General features: G+C 66.2%; 3 protein-coding genes across 6 annotated transcripts; all 3 read left to right on the top strand.

Moving 5' to 3' along the window:
• The first annotated feature begins 59 nt into the window (after positions 1-59).
• C8G (complement C8 gamma chain) lies at positions 60-4,135 on the top strand. Its single transcript, XM_065648664.1, has 7 exons — positions 60-439; positions 1,112-1,251; positions 2,059-2,129; positions 2,462-2,569; positions 2,894-2,995; positions 3,307-3,345; positions 3,854-4,135. Exons 1-7 carry the CDS (start codon positions 290-292, stop codon positions 3,865-3,867), a joined length of 624 nt encoding a protein of 207 aa, XP_065504736.1. The 5' UTR covers positions 60-289; the 3' UTR covers positions 3,868-4,135.
• Positions 4,136-6,769: 2,634 nt separating this feature from the next.
• On the top strand, positions 6,770-9,582 carry LOC135996497 (lipocalin-like). Of its 3 annotated transcripts, none has more exons than XM_065648552.1 (7): positions 6,770-6,956; positions 7,980-8,119; positions 8,238-8,314; positions 8,459-8,572; positions 8,800-8,901; positions 9,102-9,127; positions 9,421-9,582. In XM_065648552.1, the coding sequence occupies exons 1-6, from the start codon at positions 6,858-6,860 to the stop codon at positions 9,125-9,127; spliced, it is 558 nt and encodes a 185-aa protein (XP_065504624.1). In that variant the 5' UTR covers positions 6,770-6,857; the 3' UTR covers positions 9,421-9,582. The 3 variants fall into 3 exon arrangements, with proteins under 3 accessions (XP_065504624.1, XP_065504622.1, XP_065504623.1); XM_065648550.1 differs by having other exon boundaries at positions 9,417-9,582; XM_065648551.1 differs by having other exon boundaries at positions 9,385-9,582.
• An 895-nt stretch (positions 9,583-10,477) lies between these two features.
• Positions 10,478-12,891, top strand: LOC135996495 (lipocalin-15-like). 2 transcript variants are annotated; one of them, XM_065648549.1, is made up of 7 exons: positions 10,478-10,575; positions 11,037-11,176; positions 11,400-11,464; positions 11,761-11,874; positions 12,347-12,448; positions 12,548-12,569; positions 12,729-12,891. In XM_065648549.1, exons 1-7 carry the CDS (start codon positions 10,480-10,482, stop codon positions 12,730-12,732), a joined length of 543 nt encoding a protein of 180 aa, XP_065504621.1. In that variant the 5' UTR covers positions 10,478-10,479; the 3' UTR covers positions 12,733-12,891. The 2 variants fall into 2 exon arrangements, with proteins under 2 accessions (XP_065504621.1, XP_065504620.1); XM_065648548.1 differs by lacking the exons at positions 12,347-12,448; positions 12,548-12,569; positions 12,729-12,891 and having other exon boundaries at positions 11,400-11,833.
• The last annotated feature ends 840 nt before the right edge of the window (positions 12,892-13,731 follow it).

Here is a 13,731-nt window from a genome sequence, read left to right as displayed (position 1 = left end):
AGACCACGCCCTTCCCATCAGACCACGCCCCCATTCGGGCAGGCCACGCCCCCCGGGGTCGCGGTGGCGGGGCCGCGGGCTCGGGGCTGCGCAGTGCCCCCCGCTCCCCTGGGACCGGGTCCCGCCGCCCCCGGGCCTGCCCGGCTCATGGGGATCCCCGGCCCCGGCCCTGACCCCGGCCCTCCCGGCCAGCCCCGGCCTGCAGCGCCCGCAGGCCCCCCCTGGCTGGGCTCCAGGTGCCCTCCTGCCCCGCCGCTTCCCGGCAGAGCGGCCCCGCCGGAGCGGCACCATGGCAGCGCTGGGCACCGTCCTGCTCGTCGGCCTGCTCCTCACGGCCCCGCCGGGGCTGGGGCAGGGCCCGGGGCGGCGGCGCCGGCCGCCCCCTCCGCGGGCCCCGCTGGAGCAGGTGGCGGCGCAGGCGGAGCTCAGCTTGTCCCAGGTGAGGGCCGGGCCGGGCTGCGGGGACCCCGCATGGGGCCGGGGCACAGCCCTGCCCGGGCCGCGGGGAGCCGGGGGGGCTGCGGCCCGTCCCCCCGCGTCCCCCTCCAGGTGTGACCCCGCGTGTCCCCCCTGCAGCCCGTCCCCAGCCCGGGCTCCCTCGGGCCCCGCACTCAGGGCTGGCGGGAGCGGGAGCCCAGAGCTGCCCCGGGGGCCAGATCCTCGGCAGGGACCCCGGCCCGGCCCCTGCAGCCAGCTCTGCGCTCGGCCCCGGGCCGGTGCGGCCCCTCTCGGTTGTTTTTTTCTTTGGCACTCGGTTCCCCCCGGCGCTGGGCTCGGCTCCAGCCGGGCTGGGGCTGGGCTGTGGGGCCGCAGGGTCTGGGCCCAGGAGCACACGGGCTGGGCTGCACGGGGGTGCTCGCAGCCCCCCTGGCAGTGTGGGGCGGGGGGGAGGCCTCAGACACCCCCTCCCCACAGCCGCCTGTCCCAATGGGGGCTCCTGGCAGTCCTGCTCTGTGACACCCGCCGGCTCCCAAACAAGGGCAGTCATCGCCGGGGGCACACTGAGGGGACAAGCGAGGGGAGATAGCATGGAAGAAGAGTGCTCGGGGTGGGGGTGGTGGCACCCCTAGGCCGGCGGCTCGGTGTACGGTGCCACCCCTATGCCATGCAGCTGGCAGGGAGGTGGTTCCTTGTCGGCATGGCCTCCCGCTGCAGCTACCTGGCAGAGCACAGCCACCGGCTGGAGCCCACGGCGGTGACGGTGACAGTCCTGGATGGGCAGAGCCTGGTCATCAGCACCTTCAGGAAGCTGTGAGTGACGCTGGCCCGAGGGCAGGCAGGGACAGGGACGCTGCAGGCAGGTCAGAGCAGAGTCGGTGATCCGGGAAGGGGACGGGGGACGCTGGATGGGATGAGGACGCTGCAGGCAGGTCAGAGCAGAGCTGGTGGTCCGGGATGAGGACAGGGACGCTGCAGGCAGGTCAGAGCAGAGCTGGTGATCCGGGATGAGGACAGGGACGCTGCAGGCAGGTCAGAGCCAGGCCAGCGCCCTGGCCGTGGGCTCCAAGGAGGGGAGAAGCTGCCCTGGAGCACAGCAGGGGTGGGATCTCCTCTGAGTGTTTAGTGGCAGAAGTCCTGGCCGCGGTGGGCTGGCACCTGCCATCTGCACGGCCACCAGCCCAGAGCGGGCTTGGGCTGCCCAGGGTGGGCAGGGTGGGGGGAAACTGAGGCACCGAGCAGGCATGTGGCCACTCCATGGTCACCCAGCCAGGGACTGGCTCTCGGGGCCTCCCCAGGAGCAGCACGGCTGAGGCGGGAGGTCTTCAGCACATCTGTGGTTGTTTCCCCCCCCCGCCCGAGGGGCTCTGAGGGGCTGAGCCAGGCTCAGAGCTGCAGGGAGGGGACAGGGACCCCTCGGGTGCAGCAGGTTTTCAGGTTCTATATCTCTCGCTGTGTCTCCACGGGGCTCTGGGACATCCCTTCACTGCATGTGCCCTGTGGAGAAAACGGAGTCCCAAGAAGACGGGTCTGGTGTGTGCCCTGGGCAGCGGGGTGGGCAGGGTTGGGGGTCAGATCCTCCCCGGCCTGTGCCAACAACCTCCTCCTCTCCCCGTGCAGGGACGGGATATGCTGGGAAATCAGGCAGCGCTACCTCCCTGCCCAGGCCCGCGGACGCTTCCTCCTGAAGGGTGAGACAGCCCGGGCTGGGGGGCGCGGGGCTGCAGGGACCGTGGGGCTGGAGCCCCGCACTGGTGCTCTCCGCAGGGCTTTGGTACCTGTGTCCTCCCTCCTGTTGCCCTCCCAGTATCTCCTCTCTGGGCTCTCAAAGTGCCCCAGTGCTGGCTGGGCAGTGCTGCAGGCTGGTGCTTGTTGGGGAACAGCACCCTGTGGAGCTGCACCCGCTCTGGCTCAGATTTTCATCCTTGTACACCCAGCCCATGGTGAAACAAGGCCCCTGGGTGGTGATGGGGGTAACCAGGGTTAACTGGGACCAACTGGGGCTGCTCTCTACCTTTCCCAGGCCGTGGCTATGGCAGCAAGGTGGACATGGTGGTGGGTGAGACGGACCACAGCAGCTATGCCATCCTCTATTACCAGAAGGGCCGGAGCATCTCCGTCAAACTCTATGGTGTGTGGGTTGGTGCTCGGGGGCTCGCAGCAGAGGAAGGACAGGGGTGGCAGAGCGGTGGAGACCCGGTTGGGCTCAGGGGACACCAGCTGGAGCCCCGCAGGACCCAGATACAGGAATGGGGTCTCCCGGAGAGTCCTGGTCCCCAGATGGAGAATTGTCCCCAAATGCTGCAAGGGGGAGCTGGTAAGGGAGGAACCAGTAACCAGCTTCTCTGAGCTGAAGGACCCTGTGGCTCCAAGAGTTGCCGTGGGGGGCACGGGGGCTTTGGGGCAGGGACAGACCGGGCTCGAGGCTGCTGACAGCGGCTCCCTCCCTGCGCAGGACGGAGCAGTCGAGTCAACGATGCCGTTGTGGACAAGTTTGAGCAGCGCGTCAGGGCTGTGGGCCTGAGCGAAGACGTGACCTACTACTTCCCCACATACGGTGGGTGACACACGGTCCCCTGGCAGCAGGGGACATGCGCAGCGAGGGCTGCGCCCAGGACCAGGGCCCAGCATCAGGTGTTGGGGTCTGGCCCCTCCAGCGTGGGGAAGGGAGGCATATCCACACGGGTTTGAGCAGCACGTCACCCTGTGTCACCCACAGCAGGGCCACACGTGGGATCTGTCCCCATGCTGCAACCACCCCAAGGACAAAGATGCAAGGACTGGGCTGTGCCCGGTGTCCCTGGGGTGCACGGCCAGGGGTCCTGGGTGCCCAGGCAGGGTGACCGCCCTGGGCTCTGTCTCTTGCAGGGTTCTGTGACTCTGCAGACGAGTTTCACATCCTCGATGGTGAGTTGTGGATCCCGGGCGATGCGCTGGGTCCCGCCGTGTGCCAGGCTTGGCACCATGTGGGTTCTCCCCCCAGGTGTGGGCTGGGCACACTGAACACAACCCACACCACGGCCGTGTGATCCTGCCCCAGGAGCTCAGGGGGGCTGGGCTGGCACAGGGGGCCCCATACCAGACCATCCCCCAGGACCAGGTCTGTCCCTGCCCTTGTGTGGGGGGAGGAGGTGACAGACCATCCCCCAGGACAGGTGTCAGGTGCAGCCTGACAAGGCAAAGCCCAGTCCACCCCCCACATGGGTCAGACTGGGCTTAATGGGGTCTTTATTGGGGTTTCCTGGGGTGAGGGCTGGTCTGGGATGGGGTTTCCTGGGACAGGGACAGTCTGTGGTGACATTTGGTGTCCCTGGGGACAGCTCCATCACTTGCTGGTGCTTGAGGAGGCAGAGGTGTGTCTCCAGCCCTGGCACTGGGCTCAGACACCCCCTCAGCACTTCTCGTTCCCTTCCAGAAACGAAGCCATAGGTGTGGCCGACGTTGCCAGGAGGTCCCCAGGGCTCAGCCCTCACCTCATCCAGCCACCCACGGCCACGCAGGACAGAGGCAGGGGCTGGCCAGACCCCGCTGCTGCTCCTCAGCCCTGGAGCCAGGCCTGAGGCTCCTCCAGCTGCCCTGGCAGCCGTGCCTGTCCTTCTCCTGTCCCCCTCTGCTCTGTGCCACCCCTCTGCTCTGTGCCACCCCTCTGCTCTGTGCCCCAGTGCGCTGCAATAAACACTTGGGAGAGGGGGCCATGTCCAGGTGTCAGCCCTCGCTCTGTCCCAGCCAGGCCAGTGCTGCTGGTGCCCCGGCACTGTGCTCCCGGCCAGGGGGATGCTGGGGGACACGTGGCCCCCTCCCCGCAGCTCCATCGTCCTCTCACCGAGGCTCACCCCAGTCATGGGGTTGTGGCGGTTCCCAGTTTACTCTCAGGTGTTGCAGTGCTGGTGAGTCTGCCTGGGGAGCAAGAGGGAGCCCTGAGTGCCCAGCACAGTGTGGGGAAAACCCCGTGCTTGGAGTTGTGGGGCTGTGTGGCCTTGGGGGGCACTGGGGACCAGCACAGGATCAGCCCTTCACCTGGGACAAGCCAGGAGATCCCAGAGGAGGAAACCTCAGCCCTGCAGTCATCCTGCTTCCCATCCCCAGGCCCCCATTCCTTGCTCAGCCCTGCGACCGCCTTTCCCAAGGGGCTGCTGCTGGGCTGGACCCTGCCAGCGTCCCCACGCCTGCCTGCACAGCCAGCACACAGTGTCCCTTGCATGTCCTGAGCACGCTGGGGGGTTGCGGGGGCTTGGGCTGGGTGCAGGCAGGGCAGAGGGGCTGCAGCATCAACCCTTGCAGGACTGCCCCCTGCTGCATGTCCAGCCTGGCCAGGGCTGCTCTGCCCTACGTGGGGGCCAGGGGGGTTTGGGCAAGGGGTGCCAGTTCCCCGGCGCAGGCTGGGTGCTGGGTGCTGGGAGGGACGGGGAGCAGCCCCCGCAGTGGGCTGGTGCAGTCCCTGGCCACCCCGCAGCCCCCAGGCGGTGAACAGCCCTCTGCCCCCAGCACCAGTGTTTTGCAATCGTAGCACAAACTGGTACCACATGTTGTTTATCAGGATTTATGTAAGGGCCACACGTGACTCGCCTGCAGCCGGGGGGCCAGTCATGTCCAGCCACGCTCGCGGGCCCCCCAGGCCGGCTGGTCGGGCCCAGCAGAGTCGGGGTGTCCCGAATCCAGCTCACTGTCTGCCCTGCGCCCCAGAAGTGGCTGCGCTGTGGTGGAGCCGTGGCAGGTGATGGAGGCAGGGGGCGAGTTTTGTCCTCCCTCCCTGGGGAGCTGTGCTGCTCCCCAAGAACTTTCCTGCACCCCAGCTCAAGCCAGCCTGCATTCATCGGGCATGAACCCATTTCTGCAAAAGCCTGGGTTGTGCCTGAGGGTCTGTGTGCAGGCACTGCTGTGACCCACAGCCCGAGCCCGTCCATCCTGCCTGTGCCCCCCACCCTGGCTCATCCTGCCCCACACCGCCGAGTGCCCCCGTGTGCCTCCCCACTCCTGAGCTTGCACCCAGTTTTACCACCCAGCTCCTGGGGCTGGTCCCCTGCTTCCCCTGCCCAGGAATGCTGGGAGAGTAGGGACCTTCTGGGCTCCCCCTGCTGCTGCAGGGCCAGCGGGGGCCGGGGGCGCCTGGGCACCGGGGAGGCTTTGTGTCCCTGCCCCAGTGCAGAACCACAGGGACACCCATGGGTGCTCTGCGCCTCTGGTGCTCAATGGAGAGAGCTCCAGCCTGCACCCGAGGGTGGGCTCAGCCCATGTCTGAGCCCCCAGCCCAGCATGCGGGGGGGCCCAGCCGGGCTCTCGTGATGCTCAGTCCTGCCCGGCTCAGCTTTTGTTTTGTTTTAATAAATCTGCAGGGCCAGGCTACACTCGCAGCTGGGCGCGGGGAAGGGAATGTGCTGGGGGGGCTGCCAGAGGCGAAACCAGCTGTTGTGAAAACACACTCCTTATGTAAAGCACCTTGGCAAGGCTGTGCCGTGGGGGGAGCCGCCAGGCTGATGCTCTGCACTGCAAGGCCAGCCCTGCCCAAACTGTGCCAGACCCATGGGTGCTGCTGGTGACACCCGGTGTTCATCCCCAGCCTCCACCCTGCAGGTGCTCTGGGTGCCCCCAAGTTAAGCGGGGCAGCTGGTGACCCCAAACCAAGGGGGAGGTCTCCCAGCCCCTCTTGGCAAAGGGTGCAGGGTGGCATGGGGGGATGAAGCACTGGGGCTCTGTCTGCCTGTGTGCTGGTCCCCAGGGAGCTGGGCACCGGGGCTGCCCAAGGCAGGGGTCTGGGTCCTCCACAACGCCCTCAGACCCACAACTTACCCCTGGGGTGCACCAGAGCTGCACAGTGGTGGGATGCACCCCAGCGGCTGGTGGGGCAGCCAAGATGCTTCTTTGGGTGATGCAGGGACTTGGGCCAGAGCAAGGCTGGGGGTCCTGCCGGGGCACCCAAAGGTGCCCATGAGTCCCACGGGCTGGGCTGGGACCTGGCAGGTGCTTGATGTTCCCTCCACCTTGCCTGGGCCCCTCTCTGACTCCAAAAGAGGCCATCCTGCAGGGACAAGGCAGCCGGCGAGCCCTGGCCCCCATCCCGGCCCCCTGCCCGTGGGCAGCCCCCGCTGCCCGCGCCAGCCCAGGACCAGCAGCGCTGGGACGGCCACCGCACTGGCTGCAACCTGCAGTTTTGCTGTGGAGCAGTTTGGCACCCCAAAGCAAACATGTCGTATCAACAGGAGGGAAACATTTGCAGGTTCCCCTGCCTGCCCTTTGGCTTTGGCGCTCGCCTCTGCTCTTGCTTGCATAACGGCGGGGGGGGGAGGCAGGGCTGGGCCCCCCGGGGCCGCTGTACAGTCAGCCCATAAATAGGGGCTTGCCGGACGCTCGGGCACTGCGGCTCTGTCGGCTCCTCTCGCTCGGCTCGACTCGGCTCAGCTCAGCTTGGCTCAGTCAGAGACATGCACCCCTCGCTGCTCGGCGTCCTGGGGCTGGCCCTGCTGGGGACACTGCACGCGCAGGACAGCGTTCCCGTGCAGACCGACTTCCAGCAGGACAAGGTGACCCAGCCTGGCCGGCATTGCCTGCGCGGGGGACTAGGGTGTTTTGGGGGATTTTCACCCTGAAATGTGCAGAGATGGTGTTGCATGTGGATTCAGGGCCAGGAGGGAGGCACAGGGTGGCGGGGGCACCCGCAGCCCCCACTGCTGGGGAACCCCCAGGGTCTGGGTTTGGTGGCTCTGGAGGGGACACAGGATCCAGACTGCAGCCTGTGGGGTAGGACCAAGCAGGTATGGGGCCAGGCCATCTGCTGCGCTGTGGGGTGGCTGTAGATCCACAGGGATTTTATAGAGGGGACAGAGAACACAAGCTCAGTTTGACAGGCAGCACCGAGATGGCCCATGGACTCCTCTCCCCAGCACGGACCCCATCCACGCCCAACCCAGAATCCCAAAAACCCAAGGGCTGCTGTACTGGGGGGGTCCCAGCCCAGCTGCATGGTGGGGTCCTGGCCGCACAGCCAGGGGTCCTGCTGAGCTGGGGAGGGGCTGCACTGTCTGCTCCTGCAGGGAGCCCCCCAGGGGGTCCTGGGGAACACAGCCACTCCGGGGGGTGATGGGGATGGAGGCACGTCCTGCAAGGGTGGGGATCTGGTGCGTCCTGCAAGGGTGGTTCTGGCACAGCCCGTGTCCAAGGCTGACAGCTCCCTCCGGGTGCGCCGAGCCGGTGGCCCTGGGGACCAGGCTGGGGTGAGCTGTGCTGGCCTGGGGCCCTGGGACTCCTCCTCGTGCCCCCGGACGGATGCAAATGGCATCTCAGAGCCAGGCAGTCCTGTCAGCCCTCTCTGAGGAAGGTAACACCATGAGGACTGGGCAGTGAAGGGCATGTTGTAAACAAGGGCTCTCCTGGCCACTGGGTTTTGTGGATGCCAAGAGCTGTAGCAGCTCCCCAGGGGATGAGACCTGCAGGACTCTGTCCTGCTGCAGGGCTGGGGCTGGCGGAGGGGACGTGGCCTGGGCTGGGGCTGGTGGGCAGAGACCCCCGTCCCACCCAGCCAGCGGCTGAGCGGAGGTTGTGTGCAGATCACAGGGAGGTGGTACACCATCGGCCTGGCCTCCAACTCCAACTGGTTCAAGGGCAAAAAGCACCTGATGAAGATGTGCACCACGGTCATCTCTACCACTGCAGATGGGAACCTGGAAGTCACTGCCACCTACCCCAAGTATGGGCATGTGGAGTGGGTGGGCAAGCACGGGGTGCTCCCCCATGGTGCCTGGGTCTCTGTGTTGGCTGGAGCGTCCCCCTGGGCGCCTCTGATATCCTCATGCTGTGCTCCCCAGGGGTGACCGCTGTGAGAAGAGGAACAGCCTTTACACCAAGACGGAGCAGCCTGGGCGGTTCAGCTACACCAACCCACGTGAGTGCCCGGCTGCCAGCCCAGCCTCCTGCAGGGGGGGCCCTGATGTGCCCCCAGCTCCCAGCCCAGCCCCACAGTCACCTGTCCCTGCTCCTGCCCTGGCCGGAGCACCTGGTCCGAGCAGTGCCCTCCATGTCCTCGCAGGCTGGGGCAGTGAGCACGACATCCGCGTGGTGGAGACCAACTACAAGGAGTACGCCATGGTGTTCACCCAGATCTCCAAGAGCACTGGCTCCTCCACCATGGTGCTGCTCTACAGTACGTCTGCCCTGGACCCTCATGCTGCCCCCCCCGCCCCCAGCCCTGGGATCTCCTCAGTGGGAGGAGGAGGGCAGCATCATCTCCCAAGCTGGGGTGACCATGGGGTGGCTGGGTTGGGTCCCCCTCCTGGGAAATTTGTCCCTTGCTGGGCTGCCCGCACCCCAGGGCAGCGTGACCCCTCTCGGAGGGCGGGGGGCTGCCCCTCACGCTGCTCTGGGCTGCAGGCCGGACCAAGGAGCTCAGTCCTGAGCGCCTGGAGAGATTCACGCAATTCTCCAAGGAGCAAGACCTGACGGATGAAGAGATCCTCATCCTGACCCCAACAGGTGAGAGGCTGGGGGGGCACGGGGCTGCTGGGGAACAGGGGCTGAGATACCGGGGGGGTTGAGAAGGAGGAGACCCTCCTGCCTTCTCCCTGCTGCCCTGCGGGGCCGGCACTGGGCAGAGCCCTGTGTGGGGTTCCTCGGGGGGCTCCACCGTCCCCCAGCCCCTGGAGAAGCTGATCTTTGCTTTTTTCCTCCTGCAGACCAATGCATGGCAGATGCTGCCTAGGTGAGTGCTGCCTTCTCTGGGCTCAGACCAGCCCTGTGCAGGGGTACAGGGGGTGCTCAGAGCTGCTCCACCCTGCAGAGCCGCCACCCCCTTTCCAGCCCCCCCCAGGCTGCTCCCTAACCCTGCTGGGGGTCCCCCACCCTGTCCCTGTGGGGTGGCTCTTTTGTTGTCCCAGGCCCTGGGTGTTGGGTGCCCACCCACTCAGTGTGGGGCTGGCAGGGCCGATGTCCCTCCATGTGTCTCCCTGTATCCCCCAGCTGAGCCGCACTCGCCCCCCGATCTGTTCCAGGCAGATCCACTCGCTGCTGCCGGCCGGAGCCCTGAGAGCACCGTGAGCCGGCGGCCGCCCTGTCCTGTCCCAGCCCAGTGCACCCCCAGCACCGCAGCAGCCTCCGCTCCCTGACTTCACACCCCACATCTGTACCTCCATCCCCATTAAAACCCTTTTAAAACCAGGCCCCCTGCCCTTGCCTGCTGGGTTGTCGCGGGGGAAGCCCCGGTGGGGCGATGGGGAGGGGGAGGCAGAGCCGGTGGCTGTGGGCTGGGCTGGTGCCGGGTGTCAGGACTGTCCCAGCTCCTGGCGGGGAGCTGTCGGGGTGGGACCCTGGTGCCATGGTGCTGCCCGATCACCAAATCTGCCTGGTCCAGGGAGAGGGAGCCGCCGGGGCTGGGACCCAGTGGGGACATCCACTACCCCAGCCTCGCTGCCTCTGTTTCCCTGCTACAGAGCAGGCTGGCAGTGTGAGGATGGGGCAATCACAGGGGGAGTTTATCCAAAAATGTGAGGGCAGGATGGACATGAACCAGAGCAATGGCTGTGAGCACTGGATGTGGCTCAGCCCCGGCCGCCCGCCTGCTCTGCATGCCACGAGCCCAGACCATCTCCGGAGCAGGGTCTGTGCCTGAGAAGCCACAAACCCTTCTGGGGGACACCAGGCTGTGCCTCAACCCCAGGCTAAAACACCAGTCCAGCCATCCTACTCCTTGGGGCAGGATCCATCCTGGCGCTGCCAGACCCTGGGGTCAGTGGGCAACAGTCAAGAGTGGGGCACTGGGGTCACCATCACCCCCTCCCCAGACACAGCACGGGGCACGGGGCATCACCCGGTCCCTGCCGTGCTCCAGGCTGGGTCTCACACAAGGCTGCATTCATTCAGGACTGGGCAATTAGAGAGGGAAAGGGCGAGCACTGACACCTAACACGGGTACAAGTTATCTCTGCTCTTGTGTAACCTGTTGCATAAAGCGGGGGCGGGCAGGGGGTGCTGCCAGCAGTGGGGGCTATAAAGGTGGGTTGGGACGTGGCAGATCCATGCAGCCTCTCCTGCCCATGTCCAGCCCCTGGAGCAAGGATGACGGTGATGCTGCCCAGCCTGGCACTGACCCTGCTCTGCCTGCTGCGGGCAGGGGCTGAGGTCCCCGTGCAGCCGGGCTTCAACGCTGAGAAGGTAATGGTACAAAGAGCCCACCCAGCTGGAGGGGCTGCCTGGGGCAGGGGTCCCAGCTCCCGGCACTGGGCCCCCACCAGGGCAGCTGCCAGGAGGGTACAGATGCTTGTGCAAAATGGGGTTAGTCCCGGCCAGCTCCTGCCCACTTTGGCCAGACCCAGCGGTGGCCTCGCTTCAGGGACACAAACACCCGGGGCTCTGATGCGCCTGAGCGTGCAGCACTTCCCCAGGGAACGTGGGCCAGATGCTTCGCCCACCTGCCCAGCATGGGGCAGGGCAAGGTGTGGGCAGGTCCCCACGTTGGGCTGGCAGGTCCCCACAGATGGTGGCAGTTACCCCACCACAGGCTGGCAGGTTCCTACAATGGGCTGGCAGGTCCTGCATATTTGGTGGCAGGTCCCCCTGGCAGGTGACGGGTCCCCATGGCTTTCGCAAACCTCACGGGTGACATTCTGCTGCAGTTTGCAGGGACGTGGCATGTTACAGCTGCCGTTGCCAACTGCTCCATGTTCATGAAGATGAAGGATGGGATGAAGTCGTCCATTGCCACCATCAGCTTCACGGTGGAGGGAGACCTGCTTATGAAACTCGCCTGGCCCATGTGAGTGCCCGTCCTGCTCACCATGTCCCATGCGGGGCAGGGGACAGTCCTCCCGGCCAAGGCAGCTGGGTGAGGAGCATCGTCCCGCTGCCCTGCGGCGCCTGGTCCTGCCCGTGCCCTGGCACATCCCCCGGGCAGGCTGAGCTCCCCCGTGTGCCCACCACCCCACTGCCCTCCCACACAGTGTCCAGCCACGTTTGCAGTTTCCATTTTCCCTTTCCAGGCTGGACAAATGCCAGAAGTTTGAGCTGCTCTTCCAGCGAAGTGGGCAGGCAGGGCACTATGTGGGTATGTGTGGGCAGGGGGATCAGAGCCAGGGACACCCTGAAACGGAGGGTGGGCACCACCAGTCCCTGTGCCCGGGGAGCTGCGGGAGGTGGGTTTGGACTCTGCCTCCATCTCTTGGCGAGAGGTCGTGCTGCAGGGGGGTGCCCGGCTCTGCCAGATCACACAGGGGTTCCCTTCTCATATCCCCCTTGGGCAAATCTGGGGCTCAGGCCTTGAGCCTTGGTCCCCGTCGGGGGCCGCGGAGGTGCCTTGACTGTGCCACATTGTCTGACTGGGCACTGTTTGGAGTCCTTTAGCAGCACAAGAGAAGAAGGATCTGCGTGTGGTGGAGACGGACTACAGCAGCTACGCCATCGTGCGTGAGCTCCACCAGAGCGGGCAGGAGCTCACGGCCGCGCTGCAGCTCCTCAGTGGGTGTCGCGAGTGGGGACAGGCACCCAGGGCTACGGGGGTGGGTGTGGAACCACTTGGGGACAGGGGCTGGGGTCTCCACCACCACTTGGGTTGCCATGGTGGCACCCAACATGCAGGCACCTAGGGAATTCAATTTGGGGTGGATGAAAAGTTGTACCAAAAATATCCCCGGTTGATTGTGGTTTGAACCACCCCAGCAGGGTGCCAGTCTGGCTGTGTGCCCCCAGCCCCACCAGCTGCCCCAAACCACCCCAGGCAGGTGGATAACCCATCCCACGGGGCCTGTGCCCCTTTGCTGCCAGCTCAGGGCAGCCGTTGTGTGCGTGGTGTCCACCATATATATTTGTGCCCTGGCTTTTGCCCTTCCCTGGGGTCCCATCACTGCCCGTGGGAGCCAGACGCGCAGTGTGGGGCTCACTGCTGGTCCCCCCGTGCTGACCAACCCCCTCTTTGGCTGTCTGGCTGCAGCGCGGGAGCAGGATGTGAGCCCCCAGCTCCTGCAGAAGTTCAAAGAGCTCATCCCCACCGTGGGTCTGAACAAGGACACGCTGGTCATCCTGCCCAAGTCGGGTGAGTGCCAGGGAGGCGCGGGGTGGCACGCATGGCCCCTCTGTGTGGGGACGCTGCGCGGGGCCTCAGGGCGCGCTCACCCTTTGTGCTTTTCCACAGATCAGTGCTCTGAGGCCATCAGGTGAGCGCGGCCAGGAGAAGCCGGGTGTCTCTGCCAGCATGGCCCGGGCTGAGCAGGGACTTGCAGCCCCGCGGGGAGCCCCTGCCTGCCTTGGGGCTCTGCGCCACATCAGCTTTGTCCTGCTCTAACGGCTCATCCCTCTGTCCTCCCTCCCTGCAGCTGAAAGGGCCATCGCCGGGGCCGTGTGTCCTGCAGACCTGGTGGAAACGGGGCTCTGCTCCCCGCTCCATGGTGCCCCTTCCCGTCCCCCGCTGCCAGGCCCTTCCAGACCCGCTGCCCCATGCCAGGATCACACCTCACCTTCCTAAATAAATAGGTGCAGAAGCTGCCCCAGCGCTCCGTGGTTTTGCTGATGATAGCAGAGTTGCTGCCATGGACCCCAGGCACCGTTAGCCCAGCGGTCCTGGGTCTGACCCCTCGTCTCAGCATCCCAGGGGTGTTGGGGGCTCCTTTGCTGCGTTGTTTGCTGTGTGGGGAGCATGGGGAGCAGAGGATGGGGAAGGTGCAGTGGGGCAGCTGCTGGAGATGCGGGCAGGAGGATTGATCTGCGCTGAGCAGAGACTGGGCTGGGCGGGCAGGGGGAAGCTGTCAGGCTACCCAGCCCTGCCTGCAGAGGCTCTGGCTCATCCCCAGGACACCCCGTCCCCTGCCCTGTCTCCCCCAGGGCCGCCCAGGTAGATACGGGGCTGCGCTGTGGCTGTGGGGGAGGTGCACAGCAGGACTGGGACCCCCACATCTGTCTCCCGGCCCCCACCATGCCCCTACTGCCCAAGGTAGGACCGTGCTGCAATGAGCCCCAAAGGCAGCCAGAGCCCCTTCTCCATCCCCCTCCAGCTCCTGTGGAGCGGACGCAGCCTCTGATCCCCTCAGCTGCCCCCTGCCCCGGAGCGGGGGGTCCCTGGGTGCCCAGCCAGGCATGGGGCTATGAAGAAGCAGCATGGAGCTTTCAGGACTGTGACCCCGGGAGCCTGTCAGAGCCAAGGGAAGGAGGGGACACTCCCACAGTGACACAAACGCCTTCCTCCTGCCTGCCTCGCTCCTAGTGCATCCCACTCTGCGGAGCCTGGGTGCCCCAGAGCAGGTGGGTGACCCCATGCAGGGACCACAGGGTCATGCTGGCAGCGTGTGGGCACCTGGGTATGGGCACCGTCCCAGAGGCAGC

This window comes from Caloenas nicobarica, chromosome 19 (assembly GCF_036013445.1).
Source record: "Caloenas nicobarica isolate bCalNic1 chromosome 19, bCalNic1.hap1, whole genome shotgun sequence".
Classification (NCBI taxonomy): domain Eukaryota; kingdom Metazoa; phylum Chordata; class Aves; order Columbiformes; family Columbidae; genus Caloenas; species Caloenas nicobarica.
This window is presented reverse-complemented; position numbering and strand designations above follow the sequence as displayed.

What these genes read in the sequence shown, in the direction of transcription:
- C8G (XM_065648664.1), top strand. Translation starts at nt 290, where the DNA reads ATGGCAGCGCTGGGCACCGTCCTGCTCGTCGGCCTGCTCCTCACGGCC. An exon ending in CGGAGCTCAGCTTGTCCCAG is followed by an intron (nt 440 to 1,111) that starts GTGAGGGCCGGG and finishes TATGCCATGCAG; the next exon opens with CTGGCAGGGAGGTGGTTCCT. An exon ending in CGGACGCTTCCTCCTGAAGG is followed by an intron (nt 2,130 to 2,461) that starts GTGAGACAGCCC and finishes TACCTTTCCCAG; the next exon opens with GCCGTGGCTATGGCAGCAAG.
- LOC135996497 (XM_065648552.1), top strand. Translation starts at nt 6,858, where the DNA reads ATGCACCCCTCGCTGCTCGGCGTCCTGGGGCTGGCCCTGCTGGGGACA. An exon ending in CCGACTTCCAGCAGGACAAG is followed by an intron (nt 6,957 to 7,979) that starts GTGACCCAGCCT and finishes GGTTGTGTGCAG; the next exon opens with ATCACAGGGAGGTGGTACAC. An exon ending in CACCATGGTGCTGCTCTACA is followed by an intron (nt 8,573 to 8,799) that starts GTACGTCTGCCC and finishes TCTGGGCTGCAG; the next exon opens with GCCGGACCAAGGAGCTCAGT.
- LOC135996495 (XM_065648548.1), top strand. Translation starts at nt 10,480, where the DNA reads ATGACGGTGATGCTGCCCAGCCTGGCACTGACCCTGCTCTGCCTGCTG. An exon ending in CGGGCTTCAACGCTGAGAAG is followed by an intron (nt 10,576 to 11,036) that starts GTAATGGTACAA and finishes ATTCTGCTGCAG; the next exon opens with TTTGCAGGGACGTGGCATGT. An exon ending in ATGAAACTCGCCTGGCCCAT is followed by an intron (nt 11,177 to 11,399) that starts GTGAGTGCCCGT and finishes TTCCCTTTCCAG; the next exon opens with GCTGGACAAATGCCAGAAGT.